Source organism: Crotalus tigris, unplaced genomic scaffold (genome assembly GCF_016545835.1).
Source record: "Crotalus tigris isolate CLP2741 ecotype Arizona unplaced genomic scaffold, ASM1654583v1 scf7180000024370.6872682, whole genome shotgun sequence".
In the NCBI taxonomy this organism is placed as follows: domain Eukaryota; kingdom Metazoa; phylum Chordata; class Lepidosauria; order Squamata; family Viperidae; genus Crotalus; species Crotalus tigris.
In genome coordinates this window covers 6,090,933-6,108,894 of record NW_024100540.1, presented here as the reverse complement: position 1 = coordinate 6,108,894, position 17,962 = coordinate 6,090,933, and the positions used below count along the sequence as shown (strand labels likewise).

At 37.7% G+C, this 17,962-nt stretch overlaps 1 protein-coding gene across 5 annotated transcripts in view; it reads left to right on the top strand.

Moving 5' to 3' along the window:
- Positions 1 to 5,730: 5,730 nt before the first annotated feature.
- LOC120301197 (CD276 antigen-like) overlaps positions 5,731 to 17,962 on the top strand; it is a 30,455-nt gene continuing 18,223 nt past the window's right edge. For 4 of the 5 annotated variants that reach the window (XR_005554825.1, XR_005554822.1, XR_005554824.1 and 1 more), the window contains exons 1-2: positions 5,731 to 5,960; positions 15,335 to 15,470. Coding sequence is in view for 1 of the 5 variants with exons in the window: in XM_039328086.1 (XP_039184020.1) it covers positions 15,404 to 15,470 (67 nt within the window). In the remaining 4 variants the exon portion in view is untranslated. The remainder of the gene's footprint in view (positions 5,961 to 15,334; positions 15,471 to 17,962) is intronic. The other variant, XR_005554823.1, reaches the window with a different exon arrangement.

The window sequence follows — 17,962 nt, the reverse complement described above, 5'->3', positions numbered from 1 at the left end:
TTGCTCAGTGATCAAAGGTGTGGTCTGATTCTGAGATTCTGCTAAGGATATTGTGACCATTTAAAAATGGGCACATTTAGTGTGACGCAAGCTGTTATCGAGTAAGGTCCACTTCATCAGATGCATACAGTATTTACCCTGTGATTGTTATACATAAACAATGAACAAAAAGGAGGATTCAAGTCTCTAGACCAGCTTCCAAAGTATCTGCTAAGCTCTCCTATTTTGGGAGTTGGCATAGATTCATTCTTAGGTGTAGTTTCAAAGGAAAGAGATTTATTTAAAAAGACAAAAAAAAAAAATCCTCATTGCTTCTTACCTCCTAATAAAAGATAGACAGAGATTTGAATGTCTTAGAGCACCTATTCAGAGCAAAACATTATTTTGCTATAAACTCCCAGATTTTTCCATGATGCATGTAATTATATACATGACTATTAACACAACAAAGCAGAACTAAGCAACAACTGAATCTCATTTGTGCTTCCTGGAGCCCTCCCTTCTGATAATTTTCATCAAAATTTGAGAGCATGGAAACACACAAAGCCTTTATTATCATCTGGGTGTAAAACTCCTGTCTACCTTCAAAAGTCAAGATAAAGTTGGCTTTTGCGCATAGTTGTATATGCTCCAAACCATTTAGTTGCCCTAAAATTGACATATTATAATGCTGTCAACAATTGTTGCTAACACCCAATAATTAGATCTGCACTACATTCAGAATGAATACTTTTGCTTACAATGTGTATGTTGATTCAAATGTATATCTTGTCTGTGTGGCTCACACTTTTGTTTATCTAGTGATATTCTCCCAAACCTGTGTAGTGCAAGGACATCTAGTGGATATAGCAAGCAATGATTATTGTAACAGTTTCATTTCTGTGGCCCTTTCTTGACGGTAGTTGGTTTGTTGGTTTAAAATTTTAAACCGGATGGAACCACTTACAACTGATCATTGTATACAATGTTGAAAAACAGGAAAAGTAAGAAATCATAAGGTAATCCACAACAAGGGATAAAAGGCAGGTCATATATGTCAGGGACATTTGCATTTCAATGAAAGCAAAAGTTTTCAGTTAATATGCAAATACTGCTACTGTCAGTATCAATCAGATCTCTGTTGTTAGGGTGTCCTTACTGTATTCACTGTATGGAGAATGGTTTATTTATTTATTAAAGTTATAGGTCACTCCACTCAGCCATTGAAGGGTAGGCAGGTAAGAAGGATAAGAAAAGTCCAGATTTAACCAAAACCTGAAGAAATCCAGGGAACAAAATAGTTGGATGACAATATTCAACTATTATTTTTCATTCGGATAAACAAGGAGTCAATTACAATTCCCCTGTTTTCTTGTTGCCTCATTATATGATATATAATGTCAATCCATTTATTTACATTCCATTTCCAGAATGGACATGCTTTAATTAAGCAATATACACACACCATAATTGGTGAGACTGGCCAAACCCAAGTCCTGCAGCCATTCTTCATACGTTTTGGTCTCCAGACCTTTGATCATCTTAGTTGCTCTTCTCTGAATTTTTTCCAGTCTCTCAACATCTTTTTTGTGATATGGTAACCAAAATTGGCTGTATATTCAAGGTGCGTTCTTACTAGAGCTTTATAAAATGGTACTAATACTTCGCGTGATCTTGATTCTATGCCTCTGTTTAGATAATGAAACATCTGCAAGAAAGCAACCAAGTTCAGAGACTACCAAGAACCCCTCAATTCCACCTTAAATTCACCTTTGATTCTTTCTTTACTATCATTCACATTCAGCTATCAAGAGCCAATGAATTCCTGCATTTATGGTATTCTGTGGAAGGTGTTATTTCTACTATAACTTACATACTGTAATGGATGAAAAGGAGTAAGCAAACAGTCTCCAGAAGAGTCAATGGAATTTAGAATAAAAATGATGAAACGATTTGGGATGAAATTGATGTTAGAAAATGGGGGCAGAAATATATTACACATTTGTATGTTTAATATTTGATACTGAGAAGTTGGACTGAAATTGTTCAAGAAAAAGGAAATGAAAGAATGTGTGATTGCTGACAAATAGGATGTACGTATTAGTAGCTATAGATGATGTACATTAATGGAAAAATAAGATATGTCAAAGGTAATAGTTTCAAAACAATAAAAGTGTTTAAAGAATAATGAAAGGATTTAGATAACAAAAGGGGAATATTAAAGTAATTTGTAAGCAGCTCACTAAGGAGACTTTATCTCTGCACCACCTTCAGTTTCTTCCTAAGCCTTGGAGTAGCATAACTGGTTTTGTAGGATGTTTTGACCTATTAGGTCATGCTGTTTTTCTTTATTTTTGCTTTTCTGGGCTATGTATATTATTGTGTTTTTATTGTTTTGATTTTGCAAACTGCCTTGGTTATGATAGGAGCAGTGTTTCTACAACCTTGGTGACTTTAAGACATATGAACTTCAACTTCTGGGACTTTATACTGGCTAAGGAATTCTGGGAGTTGAAGTCCACATGTCTTAAAAGTCTCCAAAGTTGGATTGGAGTAGCCTATGGCTGTAATAAATAAATGTAAATAAATAATAAAAAGAAATATTTAGAATGCATTATATGAAAAGTAAGAAAAGCCCAACACTTACCTCAAAGAGAAATGAAACCTTGGAATGGATTTCCAAGCAGACATTCAGAACTCACAACTTCTAGAGCATTGTTCTTCTCTATGGGAAGAATTTGGCTCCTGGGAGGAATCCATTAATTTAACATCCAGGGCTGTGCAGTTCATTCAGCAACTGTGTTTTCTTTAAAAGACCATTCATTTAACGAGTGGGAAAGAGATGGACTTTATATCCAGATATAAATAATTGTCTGCACAATTATTTCTATTTTTGGAAAAAAAATGAGACAGGAAGTTTAAAAATTGTATTTACAAAAATTAAGATTACCAGGCAGTGACAGCAGATGTTCATCTTTTCTGTGGCAAAAGTGAATGGTTTCCATCCAGCTGAGAGGGGATCTAGTCATCTTTGCTGCTCTTCTCTGCACTCCTCTAGAGTCTCAACATCTTTTTTTATATCATGGCGACTAAAACTGGATGCAATATTCCAAGTGTGGCCTTTCTAGTTGCAGTATAAAGTGGTACTAAAACTTCATGTGATCTTGATACTATCCCTCTGTTGATGCAGCCTAGGACTACATTGGCTTTTTTGGCAACTGCAGCGCACTGCTGGCTCATACTTAAGTGGTTGTCCATTAGGAGACCTAAATTCCTCTCAAGTTACTATTGTTCTTTCCTAGAAGGGAAATATATAATTATACTGATGAATTTCTAAGAAACTATGAACAAATGCAGTTAATTAATATCTTGATCTTCATCTTACTAAGAGAAGAAATCAATGGAAACAAAGTGTCACTTACTGCATTTCTGCCTGTACTATAGTTGTTCACTTGTGAACAAATTATCAGTATATCTGGGGATGTATTGATACAGATACTCTGATATCCCAAAAGCTACCAAGAGGTTGTATTGTTGAAAGTGAGACTGTTAGGAAATTTTAGGAACTTCTTGGAAAGGGAAGCTGAAAATACCTTCTGAAAAAAGACAATGCAAAACACTTCTGAACTATTTTGCCAAAAAAGTAACATGGATATGTCTGTTTAGTAACTAAGAGTCAAACTTAATTTGAGAGAGATTTTATCTTAAACCAAGTTGCCACAACCGATATAGAAAGCCTACAGCACATCTAAACCCAAAGACCATATTCTTCATTTGGACATGTGCTTGGATTATACATTAGGGGAGGTTGCTCCTACAATGATAAACACTATGCCAGTTACTACTGGTTTGTTTGACTGGATCTATCTCATTAATTCTGTGCAAACACAGTCAGGATGTACGCTTAACTTAAGAAGGGCCAGAAAAACAAACTCTCTGGCAGCGAAATTTCTCCTTAGAATTGATTAAAAAGCACTCTGGTGTCCAAGATAGAGTTGGTAATTAAAGCAATTAATTATCTAATTAAGAAACAAGGCAGATTCTAAGGTCAGTTGGGCATTGCATGTTTCTATTTCAGAGCCTTCTAGAACAGCAAGTTTATTTTCTGCATGAGCTATAGAAATATATAGTCTCCTATTTCAAGCCTGTGACTATTTGTTAGACATATATATGGCAACCATCTTTAAGTATTTTGTGTGGTAACAAAAAACAGAATAAACATAATAGAAAAAGACAACTGATTGACAGCATAGCCAAGGAACCATTAAAAAAAACCCACTAAAACGTAAAGACGTGCTGGGTTCCTCTAACAGCCTCATCCTGGCACATGGAGGAACAACCAAATCTTTAGGGTCTTCTATCTAAAACATTGCATAGGATTTGGGCCACCAAATCTCTGGGTGAGATTGCTCCATAGGGCAGGTGTATTGACAGAGAAGGCTGAAAGCTGCAGAACACCACCCCTTGATCCACAGTTAATCAGGAAAACTGTTTATTTAGTAAATTTACAGGCTGCTCATCTCATATAATGACTCATGGGGTCTCTCAATCAGAGCAGAATAAAACATAATAAAAACAACAAGAATTAAAGCCCAGAAAAATAACATGAAAATAGCAGCCAAGAAGACTCACAACCATTCAAACAAGCCATGACACTGGCTCATCCATGTTCTTATGGCTCCAAACTCGATGGCAAAGATAGATTTTTAGTGCCTTGGAAAGACCAACAGGGTTGGGGCAAGTTTAATTTGGGGAAGGGGGTGATGTTTAGATGACAGGCATCATGCCATTTAAATCCTCCTGAGTCTCAACAGATGATAATTTCTTAAAGACAGGACCCAGAACATGCCTCTCCTGTCTGATCTAATCTCAACCATGGAGGGTTTTAAAAGCAACCACTAGCACCTTGAATTGCACCATCTACATAATCTTACTCTTTCCTCTGCTCCCCCCCAAATCTGTTGGGGGTAGATGCCAAAGAATGGGCCATTACAGTGTCCATGGTATGGCAGAGCTATATCATGGTTAACGTTGAAGGATTTAGCTAGGGCAGGGGTCCTGAACCCTCAGTCCGTGGACCAGTACTGGGCCACAGTATGCCAGCAACCAGGCTGCACAAACAAGGAAAATCCCATCCATGGGATGCAGGCAGCACACAAAATCATCCCCCCCCCCAGTCTGCAGAAAATCTTCTCTCCACGTAACCGGTCCCTGATGCCCAAAAGGTTGGGAACCTCTGAGCTAGGGGTGCCTGGGCATCCCTGAGTCATTTCAAGTGCGGTCTTAGCCATGGAATTTCACTGGGTGACTGGGGCAGGCATCTTTGACTACCCCCCGCCTCCCAGAGCCGTTTGGGAAAACTGGAAGACACACTGCTATGGACACACAGCTTATTGAACAAAGAAAGCATATAAAAATAAATACTGTAATTAGGGGAATCTATATTTGGGCTTTAATCTGTGCTTGGACATTCTGCTATCTGTGATTTAAAGGCCTGCTCCTGGCTCCACTTGTTCTTAGGACCATTCCCCTCTTCCCCACTTGTAGCATAGTGGCCTTAATTTGAGGATCAGGTGGCACGGACCCCACTCTTTCCCAACAGAAAACACTATACCTATAAGCTCATTCTAGCATTATCTTAAATGGTTACATTTTAAACAGTGGACAATAGAACATTTTAGAACTTGTTTGGCCTGTTTACACTTGTCTTGGTTCAATAATTGCCCTTACAGGTAGAGCCCAAACCGAAAAGGAAAATGAAAGCAAATGTAGGCACTTTATTTCACTCTTGCTTTTCCTTCATAGGCATTAAAAAAAATGTTGGGTCCTCTTTGGCAGGAATAGTGGAATCTAATTTTTCCCCTTACTACCAAGAATCTGGAGTGTGGCTTATCAGGTACAATTTTCTTTACTAAAAAATCCAAGTTTCTGCCAGCATTTCCAGGAACTGCTGGTGCTCTGATACGACTTCCAGTGTACAGGTATGTGAATACATGGCTGAATGTTCTGCAGTTGTTGTGTAGAAATATGTATCTTTAGTTAGGCGAGGTCTGTGACTTTCCCTTACTGGCTGTGAATTCTAGGAACTATATTACAACAGGTATGGAAGAATAAAAACTGGTCTAAAATAAGACAGCTGAAAGGAAAAGAATAATTATAAGAGCAAAGGACTGGACAGGGAGATTGAACTGAATATCTTTCCTTTTCCTCATAAATTGCTTTTGATTTTTGATCATTTGATTCAAATATAATTTGGCAAGCTGTAATTTGCAATAGTAAGATCAAATCTGTGTATATGTGTGACTGAATGCTTCCACTTTGCTATTTGTCTAATTTCTCTTCTAAAGATCATTGGAGGTTTTCCAAAATAGACCGGACAACTATTTGACTGGGATGGTGTAAGACTGTAGCCTTGAACAGGGGAATTGGACTAAAAGACCTCTAAGGCCCTTCCAGGCATATGATTCTATGTTCTAAAGCATAGGGAACATACACAGCTGCATAAGGAAGTTATTGCAGTTTTGAAGATTATGAGCAAGTCATCCATGGTGCTTGTGAGTGTGTGTGAAAAAAGCAAAATGCTGGTATACATTGCATGGAAATACATACGGGCAGCTCCCCATGACTGCATACAGCCATTAGAAGTACAGTTTTCCAGTAAGGTATCTTTAATGCTAGTGCTAAGGATAAACAGAGAATCTGGGAAAGTGTAAGATTAATTTCCAACCATTTATTCATAATAAGCTAGTTAAGGTGGAATCTCTTGAGCTGGCTTGAATGGTTTCTTCACAGGCTATAAGGGGTTTTTGCTTCGAAACTGGATCTATTTGTAATTAGTGTGTGCTCTTTAAACACATACAGAAGTCATGTATCCATGACTGTGTGTGTGTGCATAGGTGAGTATCCAATAATTATGGTATGTTTGGGGGGAAAAGGGTGGTAAAACATTTCTTTTCCTCCTTCAAATGTATGGGGAGAAATGGTACTGGTAGTGCTAGATTGCTACATAGCCAGGAGGGTCATTTGAGTGAAGGATTAAGCAAAACGGATCTAAAATTTAAATACTAATTATTTTTAAATGATTGTGAATTTCAGTTGTTTTTGTTACTGTTTTTAACATGGTGACATTTATATCTTTATTGTGATTAGGATTTTTTAAAAGTTGGATGTTTTGACTATAATATAGGGAGAATGGGATTTATCTGCCCAATTCTTATTTAAAACCACTTAAGCCAGTGACCACCTAGGGTTCTAATAGCAAAACCTGGTTGATAATTATAAGTATTGTATGAAAAAACATATACTTTTAAGAGGCAACTGCCTGTCATGTTTATTGAAAGAATTTGAGTCCTGGTGTGATGAGAGAAGGATAAAAATAGTCCCAATCCATTTGGTTGACAATGTGTCTCGGTAATCATTGTCCATTAAGTTTATTCATTACATGACTGTATTTGTAGCATTCTCTTTAGGATACAAGCCTTTCCAGGTAACTTCCTGATATATTAAGTACACCAGAGAAAACATTATAATCATCATTATTAGCTTAGCATCAGCACTTTTATGTTATTCCATTTCAACTGTCTCTCAGAAACATCTTCCATAATGAGAAGATTCAAAATAAGGAAAGTCACAATATTTCAATAGTGAGGTCAATGATCAGGGTCAGATCTGAACTGTAGCCCCTCAAATGCTCAGTGAAAAAAGATGTGTAGGGGGCCATTGCTCAGGTATGAGGGCAAGTTGTTTCACAGAAGGTGAACCACCACCAAGAAGACCTGTCTATGAGGGTCCCCACAGTGGGCCATCTATTCCTAATCTCACTAGACAAGCGGATGCATTTGGTCCTGAAGATATCAGGGCCCTGGGCCATATGGGGCTTTAAAAGTAATAATTAGCCCCTTGAGTTGCACCTGTTTGCTGACTGACAGCCATTAACATAGAAAAAAGCCACAGGGATCTTTCTGAAGAACAACCATTAAACAGGAATTCTCTGAAGGCCAAACCAGCAGACTTTCCAAATGTATTAACTTTCACATAAGAAAGCTGCTACAGCTTTGATGATCACCTACCTATGCAGGTTTTTTTTTTCCTGCACTGAATGTTTGTGTTTGGTAGACTGCAGTTGTTTAGATCAAGGATATGTTAGATGTTTACATAAGGTAACTTATAGCTTTTGTTCGTTCAGTTGCACTTTCCTGGATCTGGCATGACAATTCTTGCTATGGCTTGTGCCCTACATTTCTTAAAATAACTTCCTTAAGTGGATGCCAAAGCCTAAACTAAGGAAACTTTTTCAACCATTGGTCAGGTCCATGCTTGAAAAGAACAGCTAGTATTAATTGTTTATATTTTCTGTTTATTTTATTCTCACAACTTGTATGGGAGGCTGGGTTAAGACAGAGGGAAATCACACAGTGAAACCAAAATCATGAATTACCATGGGTAATTACCATGGGTGAGAATGGACTTGAATCCAGACTAAAGTCCAGCATTTTCACTAGTCATAATTCTGCTTCCTGATATAAAATCTCTTTGCATGTGTTCCCCAATAGCAGGCTGGGATCCAAAGGAGACCAGATGTTTGCTAATTATTAACTTAGATTGTTTGTCTTGTGCATATTATTTCACTGTGGGCAAAGACCTTTGTGCCAGTTGGTTACTATGATTGTGATAGGGATGCCCTTTATACTCTGATCATTGGTTACTGCCCTCTATGCACATTTTTGTTTTAAAAATAAATACATTGATAGAATAGTAAACTAACCTTTCCTTCCTTCCTTCCTTCCTTCCTTCCTTCCTTCCTTCCTTCCTTCCTTCCTTCCTTCCTTCCTTCCTTCCTTCCTTCCTTCCTTCCTTCCTTCCTTCCTTCCCTGCCTTTTTCCCTTTCTGACCCAAATACATAAAGAATGATTAAAAATATTTTTTCTTTTATAGTGCCATTGGCAGATACATCAGACAGGAAGGTATCAAGTATGCGTGAGTCAATGTAGGAGACATCTAGTTGATTGTGTGATCAGCCATAATATGCTTTTACCAAGAAATGGAACAATTCAGAAAAGCACAAAATACAGTAATTACAAAATTCTACCCAGTCAAAATCTTTACTTGCAACCCAGTAAAACAAATATTTACAATTAAACTCAGTACAACAATCATCTGGGGCAATGGCTTATAATATGACAGAGTGCAGCTATATCCATATTTACTAAAACAGATGTTAAACTAGAAACTGTCAACAAGGTGATATAAACAGCTCCACCGTACACTCACTAGTCAAATAAAAAGGTCTTTATATATTTTTAAAAGATCCTCAACTTTGTGGACCCTTATATTATCTCTTATATTGCAATATCCACATATCATACATACATACATACATACATACATACATACATACATACATACATATTTGCTGACACTTTATTTAAACTAAATTTGTGCATCAGTGATTACATGACCTCTGTAGATGCTATATGCTAAATAAATAAATTAAACTCCTTATGGAATGTGAAAAAAAGGGGGAAGCTTGTCCCAAAGGTGCTTTTTCAAAAGGCAGCAGGACTTTGTTTTTCCTTGAAGATGTTTTCACTTCTCATACAAGAAGCTTCTTCAGTTCTGATTGAATGGTGGACAATGGAAAGTCCTCTATTCAGGTAGGAAACCCTATACCATTTCAGATAAATGGTTGTCCAATCTCTTCTTAAAATCCTCCAGTGTTGGAGCATCTACAACTTCTGGAGGCAAATTGTTCCACTGATTAATTGTTCTGTCAGGAAATTTCTCCTTGATTAGTTTCCATCCATTTTTTTTTTTTTTTTGTCTTGCCTTCAGGTGCTTTGGAGAATAGGTTGACCTCCTCTTCTTTGTGGCAGCTCCTTAGATATTGGAACAGTGCTATCATGTCATCCTTAGTCCTTTTTTTCATTAAACTAGACCAGTGGTGGTGAACCTATGGCATGGGTGCCAGAGGTGGCATTCAGAGCCCTCTCTGTGGGCACACACGCCGTCGCCCCAGTCCTAGGCCTTCAGCTGGGTTTTATAAAACCTTTCTAGTTTAGGCCTCCACTGTGCAAAAAAAAAAAAAAAAAGAGGTTCAATCAATCAGTCAATTTCAACTTCTCGCGGGAAAAAAAAGATCTTGCAAAGTTGGAATTGATTGAACTTTTTAGTCCCAGTCAGTCTGCCATTACCATCGCAGACACGCCCACCCAATGGGCCATACACCCCAATTGGCCACACCCAGCCAATGGGCCAAAGCCACCCAGCACCCGACAATGTATAAGTGGGTTTGGGGTTGCAATTTGGGCACTTGGTCTCTAAAAGGTTTGCCATCACTGAACTAGACATACCCAATTCCTGCCCAAATCTTCTATGTATGTTTTAGCCTCCAGTCCTCTAACCACTTTTGTTGCTCTTCTCTACACTCTTTCTAGAGTCTCAACATCTTTTTTATATCATGGCAACCAAAACCGGATGCAATATTCCAAGTGAGAAATTACCAAGGCATTATAAAGTAGTATTAACACTTCACATGATCTTGATTCTGTCCCTCCACTAATGCAGCCTAAGACTGTGTTGGCTTTTTTGGTATCTGTAGCACACTGCTAGCTCATATTTAGGTGATTGTGCACTAGGCCTTGAAGTACAGGTGTGCTATCATGGGAGCAGACAAGTTGCTTTGGTTGCTAGCTAGGATTGTTGTGGGGTATATGGAAGAAGCATTCTGATTGGCCAGACATAATATATGGGTGCTGGAGTTTAAACCCTCACTTCTTCAACTGCTGCTGCTTTGACATGTAAAATGTGTGTGTGTGTGTGTTTGTGTGTGTGTGTGGGAGAGAGAGAGAGAGAGAGAGAGAGAGAGAGAGAGAGAGAGAGAGAGAGAGAGAAGGAAAATGGAGTGGTATGTCATGTCTGAGGCATCAAGGCCTTAGGAAAGACATATGGGAAGTCGGTGGCTAGAGAGAGAGATTGGTCGAGTGTCCTGGGCCATTGGAGTGTGTAGATGCTGTTTCCTGCCTCCAGAGGAAGAAAACAGTTGAAGATGTCATTTGGAAGCTTCTTGGGACAAGAGAAGTGATGAACACACAAAGGGATGTGCTTCACCCAACACCCAAAGTGGACAGGGACAAAGTGTCATGGTTGCCTGCAGACAAACAACTGGAGGCCTTGGAGAAATCCCACACAGGGCAAGACTGGGCAGAAGACGTAGAGGGAGGTGCATTACACGACTTCATTTGTTGGGGAATGTCTGTCAGGGTCCAAAAAAGAACAAAGAATGATTTTGTGCAAGCCAAAACCAGCCAATTCCCTTCTTATCTTCTTATCTTTTGCTTCTTATCTTTCTCAGTGAAAAGCTGAGGGAGCAGGAAGGGGAGGAAAAAGGAAAGAGTTAGTTACTAAGGGCAGAGTGAGTATTTGCTAACAATATAGCTCTGGGGAAAAGCTAAAGAAAGTTAGAAGAGTTTTGACTATTGCTGCAATAGTTTCACTTTGATTTAATTCTGGTCATAAATTGCTGTATGTGCATGAAATCACACACACTCCTACCTGTAAAAGTACCTTTGATCACGTAACAATCTCAGTTAAAAATATGCAGTAATCATGTTAGCGGGAAAAATATGCTGCAATTATCTAATTTTAATATAGATTGCAGACATAGAGTTTAATTAGAAAGTGATAACACATGTGCTTGGGAAACAAACAGTAATTTTAAGTGCAAGGTCTGCAGAAAAGTCCTTATCTCACTGCAAGTATATTTCCTGCAAATGTCAGAAATCTCTGGAAAACATTCTATCTCCCTTTTGCACTGAATATCTTCCATCAGTTGAAGGTCACCAAGTAAATCTCAAATCAGAAAAGAGAGGACACTAGCAGTGATAGAGAAGAATAAAATATTATAAAATAATAAAATAAAATTAATTACATTTGCCAACATATCGTATCCAGATTCAGGAAAGATATCAAAGTCACAAGTATTGTCCAAAGAAGAACCATGGTTAATATATCTGGGAATAACTGAAACAATAAGGTGATCTTTGAAAAAAAAACTGAAAAAAATAAAGTGATCTTTAAAAAGAAGTAAGGATCTTGAGTAAATAGAATTTGAAATGTTGATACAAAATCAAGAACACATATTAAGATGTATTTACAAATTGTTGCTGAAATACAACATGGACACAGAACAAATCTAAAGTATTATGGTAAAATTGATATTAAACTTCAAAGAAACAATCACAGTGTCCCAATGGGAAGAGTTACAGAAAAAAAATCTATAAAAGTTACTCTGAACTATAATTTAAGAAAAATGTTTTAAGGATGATGCATAACTCCATCAATGATTGCCAAGACAGACAAGGCACATAACAACAAATGTTGGAAAAGTCATAACAAAGAAGGAACATTTTATCACATGTGGTGGTTATGTTAAAAATAAAAGCGTAAAAGAACTGGAAAAACAATCAAAACATTCAAAAAGTTCTAAAAATAAAATTTCAAATGAAAGCACAAATATTTTATTAGGTATAATTCCAGGAAATATAAGGGCAAAATGCCACAGCTTACTATGATATATGTTGACAGCTGCAAGAAAAAACTTCCCAGAGAAGCTTTGCAGATGATATCAGATTGGGAAATTAAAAGTAGAGAAAATGCTGCTGGGCACAATTTGCAGTATATAAATGTAAAAGTAGGAAAGGCTGATTTATATACAACTCATTGCACAATGTAGGAATTAAAATCAGGTCCAGGGAATAAAATGGAGGATGCTTAAGAAAGGTCTCTTTATTGATGAGCAGAACCAGCAACAGCATGCAGTTCTGGGACAGCTGAGAAAATGGCTGAGTGAGTGGATGTATCTTTATAGAATTCTGATTGAGATGCTCCAGGGCAGGGGTGTCAAACTGTCGGCCTGCAGGCCGGATGCATCATGGTGAAACCTCCCCTACCCCATTGCCGGCAATGGCAAAAAAGTTGTGGTACAGTCACGTGCTATTCTAATAGTGGTGGATGAATCCTATTATGTCCTAAAGCTCATGTCCTATCCTTAGAATTTGGGTGGGGGAATGTAAATTCTTAATCCCATCAGATGTAGGGGCTGAAAGCGCTTTGTTTATGAATAGATTGGCCCAGTCTTTCTTAATGGGTACAAAATATCCATCTCTAAAGACTTGAGGCTTCTGCTTGAGACTATTAAGAAAGACTGGGGCTGCTTTCTGCCTTTGTTGAAATTTTTCTTCATTTCTCCTTTGGAGAAATATAATATTCTGCCTCTTTTTAATATTAAGATTAAATACTATTTTAATCTGGGAAAGGGGGGGCTTCCTGCAACAGCAAGAAAAATTTAGACATTTGGTTATGATTTAGTCATTTGAATATGGTTTCTAGAAATCAAACAGTAACCAGCAATGATTTTTAACATTTATTATAATGTATAGCTAACCATATTATGAGCAGTAGTTGGAAGAAGAGGGAAGAATGTTTACCAGAAAGTCTTTACATAATGCTTTTTATTTATATTCAACAGCTGTTCTTTTATTTTATTTTACCTCTTTTATTTTATTTTACCTCTTTTTCTCTTTTGCACCCTATTTCACTATTTCAACAATAAAGATAGATTTTAAAAAACCACTTTGTATTACAGAGTGAGTGATCTCTAGAACTGTATCTCACTATATTTATAATTTGGTACCTCGGATTTACTATAGAAACGCAAACCCACTGAGACTGTGTGGGCAGAAGGAAAAAAAGTGAACCGATAACAATTCTTTTCACTCATACTAGTCACAGATATATCAGTGAAAGCATTCACATCATCATAGAAAATTATATTATGGGGAGAAATTATAATAAATGTTGTTTAAAATCAGTTACAAATTAATCTTATATTACTGATATGCTCAATAGAGGCAGGGCATCCTCTTTTGGTGAGAAAAGAAATGCTGGAATGCTTTTATAAATTAATATAATACATGCTTCTAATCTGACTGTGAAATGAATTATATTGCTATTTTCATAAGGTGACTTACTTCACAGCTATTACTATGAAGTTAAAAAGATATGAATTGGTACTATCCACTGATATTTTTATTCATAAAAGGTATATGAATATCTTCTTGACAATTATTTGAAGTGGACAACTGCTTACTGTATATTCAGTGTTGGGGAAACAAGACGAATGAGAGTTTTCTCTGATTTGAGAGCCAGAAAAGAGATAAATTACTTCAACCCGCAAGGGTCAATCATGTTGTTCACTGTTACAAAGTTTAAAATTATTAACAATGGCAACAACCAAAATTCCTTTCAGGGAGTTGTCTTTGTGCACATTTTGAACATGAAAAGAAAAACAAAAGTTTCACCACCTGTAAACTAAAATCGTCCAACCTATTCTGCCATTTGGGATTTTATTCCTATTTTTGACTCCAGTGGACTGCTTGGATTGTAATGTGCTTCCAATTTCTATAAGCCCTTGGAAGTAAAACAGTTTTACTCCCAAGTGCTTATAGATATTGGAAGCCAATTAGGTGGATAGGTGGGATATCTGGGTCCCTGTCCCTTCTACCCTTTTCAGAAAGTTGTCTTCAACATTTATCCCATGTAGAAAAAGCCATCGAGGGATTTCTTCCTGGCACAAGTAATGGGTCCGCAGCAAGCTGTTTTCCAGAAAAAGTAATAAGACATTTGTTTGAGTTGATTTTAATTTATTTTATCCATTATTTTATCTCATGTGTCCTTTCCTTTAATGCATGTTATTAGTCTTAGAAACATGCATTATCTTTCTTCCTTTTAACTTGGTCTTTTATTGCAACTATATAAACAATAATATAATCCAATAATAATTGCAAAGATATAAATAAAAATAAGTCCCTTCAAACAGGGAATATAATATTTTTATAACAGACAGTTGTATTGTCACTACTTAATTACAGTTCTCTTCTATTTTTTTCCTTCCTAGCGTTTTCCATGCAACTGCAGGACTTGCTTTTTTTTTTTTCTTTGTTGATTCACTGCTTGTATTTAGAACTGACAGACCAGCTCGTCACCAGAGCCTGACATAATAAGCAGAGCAAGAGTAACTGGGCCAAAGTCACCTAGCCAGCTTTCATGGCAAAGATGGTACTAAAAATCACAGTCACCTGTTTCTAGTCCCTGCTGCCTTCACCGCTAGACCAAGCTGGCTCTCCATTACCATTCTCTTATATGATGAAGAAATTTCTTTCTTCTTCAAAATTTTGTGTCAAAACTTTTTTTTTTAAAGAAAGGCTTTAATTCAGAAGTACATGGAAAAGAATTATTTGGGGAGTAATTTTATTCATAGATTATTTTAATGAAGCAAAATGTCCTAATTTCCCAACAGGAAAAACACTGATTGCTGTTTCAAGATTGCCTTCCACTGAGATTCTGATCAGAAGCAATTGATGTTAACATGGCATCTTTCCTAAAGTTACTGTTCACTTTCCTACTGTTGAATGTTTTAAGTGACAGTCAAGCAGGTACATTTTTCTATTATCTCAGTTTATTTTATAGCTACAATATCTTTATACCAGCTTATAACAGGACATGGACATTCATTCAACAGCATTTCCTTTACTCTTATTTTGCTTTACCTTTTATTGGAGAAGAAGATGAACTTCTATTTCTAATATTAAAATGATAGCTGCTGTATTTTTGGAGAATTAAAATGTATTGTTTGTATTGTGTTGGCTGTGTCAAGTCATAGAATACTAATAATCAGTACAAAGGATAACCTGTAAATTTATGCTAAGGGCCAAATGCAAAAGTCATGAATTTTGGAAATTATTACAAATTTAATGTAAGTCAAATCAATAAAAACAATTCAGTTATAGGATATAGACCATATATTTATTTGTTTGTTTACTTATATGATTCTTATTAGGCTTTAGAATGGGGAAAAATTACTTAATAATACCTGGCTGAAAAACTAGATGTTCTTGTTCGCTGTTATACATTCAGGAATATGTGGTAGTTATTGTTCAATTTTTCCTGCTTAAAAACAACCTATATATAATTGAAGTGGTTTATAAAGAAACAACTCCATAAATCCAACTTACAGGAATATATGTATATTTTAAAGATAGGATCTTGAGTTTAAGAATCAACTAGGATGCCTATCAAGATATTAAGGAGGATGGGTGCAAGTACACAAAAGAGAGAGTAAGGAATTGCAAATGTCAATTAAAAACAGTTTTATTTGGCCCAAATAAAAATTCTTCTACTGGCATTGGAAATTTTCCCCATTTCTCCTTTGTCAGAAGAGATTCAGTATCTCAGATTCCCCTATGAAGAGAAAGACAGTAGGACCAAAAATGAGTTGTCTTTAATGACAAAAATGTATAAAGCTAGATATTCTCCTCCAGCCTCATCCTGCAGTTGAATCAAAATTGAGCTTTGCAATCTTCCAAAAGGGGGAATTTTTGGAGGTATCGAAAAAAAATAAGACTATATGTAGGATAAGGATATTTTATATAGAAAACGTAAGTTTTTATAGAGTATGGATACTGCTTACTTGGTGCTGTTGCTGATCACCTAATATATTTTCCTGGTGAGTTGCATGCATGGCTAGAATATTATTTATTGATTTATTGATATTTGTTTATATTCTAAAAGACATATATAGACACCCATATTGTAATACAACTTGGGTGGTTTATAAAACAATAAAACCAAGAATAAAATCAAGAAACCCTATATACAAATCATGGCATCACAGGATGGCATACTCCCCACCTCTATGCATTATTATACTATGCACCAGCCTCAACCTACCCTAATGCTTGTGGGAAAACCCAGCTTTGTAATGTCTTCCAGAAGACAAAGAGAGTAGGGGAATGCTGAATCTGTGGGGGGAAAGAGTGTTTCACAGGGTGGAGACAGCTACAGAGAACAGGATAACAAGATTTAAGGGAAGGGACGTGGACTGTGCCAACCCCATCTGACCTGATAGGGAAGGCAGATAGCCTCAGGGAGAAGCAGGCCGGCAAGTGGCCTGGTCCCTTGCCATTTAGGGTTTTAAAGGCTGGAACCAGCACCTTGAATTGCACCTGGGAAATAACTGATAGCCAGTGCAGCTCACACAGCAGTGATGTAATGTGAGCAAAATGTGAAATTCCTAAAACTGTGCATGCCACCACATTCTGGACCAGTTGTAGTTTCTGGAAGATCTTCCAGGGCTGCCTGCATAGAGCATATTGTAATTATCAGTAAATAATGGCTGACTATATAACTCACAATAAGTATTTTTGATCATAGTTTAGACTTTGTGTAAAGACACTATCGTTTAGCATAATGTGGAACTAGGGCAGTGATGGCAAACCTTTTAGAGACCGAGTGCCCAAACTGCAACCCAAAACCCACTTATTTATCACCGGATGCCAGGTGGGTGTGGCCCACTGGATGGGCGTGGGTGTGGCTGTGGTGGTCATGGCAGACTGGGTGAGTGTGGCCAAGGTGGGCATGGTCACCTCGATGTTGCTCATGGGAGGGATGCCAGGGGGTCTCTGGCAGGTGGGGCAGTGGGCAGGAGGCTCATCCTGTGGGTGAGGTGAGGCAGGGCTGGGATGCCATTGTCACAGGGCAAGGCGAGGCAGGGGCCATGGCAGCTGCTGCCTGACACCATCGGCTCCCGAACACAGAGGCCAACGAGTGCATGGGGACCAACAGTGTCCATCAGCAGCCACAGCCTGCCGGCCCCTCGACTTGCGCATTCTGGGGCTCTACAGCCCACCACCAGAAGTTAAGAGAAGCTGCCTCTAAGCTGGACAGATGGCCAAAAGCTGAGGAGGGGATGCAGTGGGTCGTGCCTGGGAAAAGGAGAGCATGTGAGGCCAGGAGGGATGGGACAGGGGGAAGGGAAACCAGCCATGCTGGAATGCATCTGGCCATGTGGGACCTTGGTGAGTTAGCAGGCAGCTGGTTGAAGAAGGACAATTGCCATCTCTGGGTCATGGTGCACATGCCCACAGAG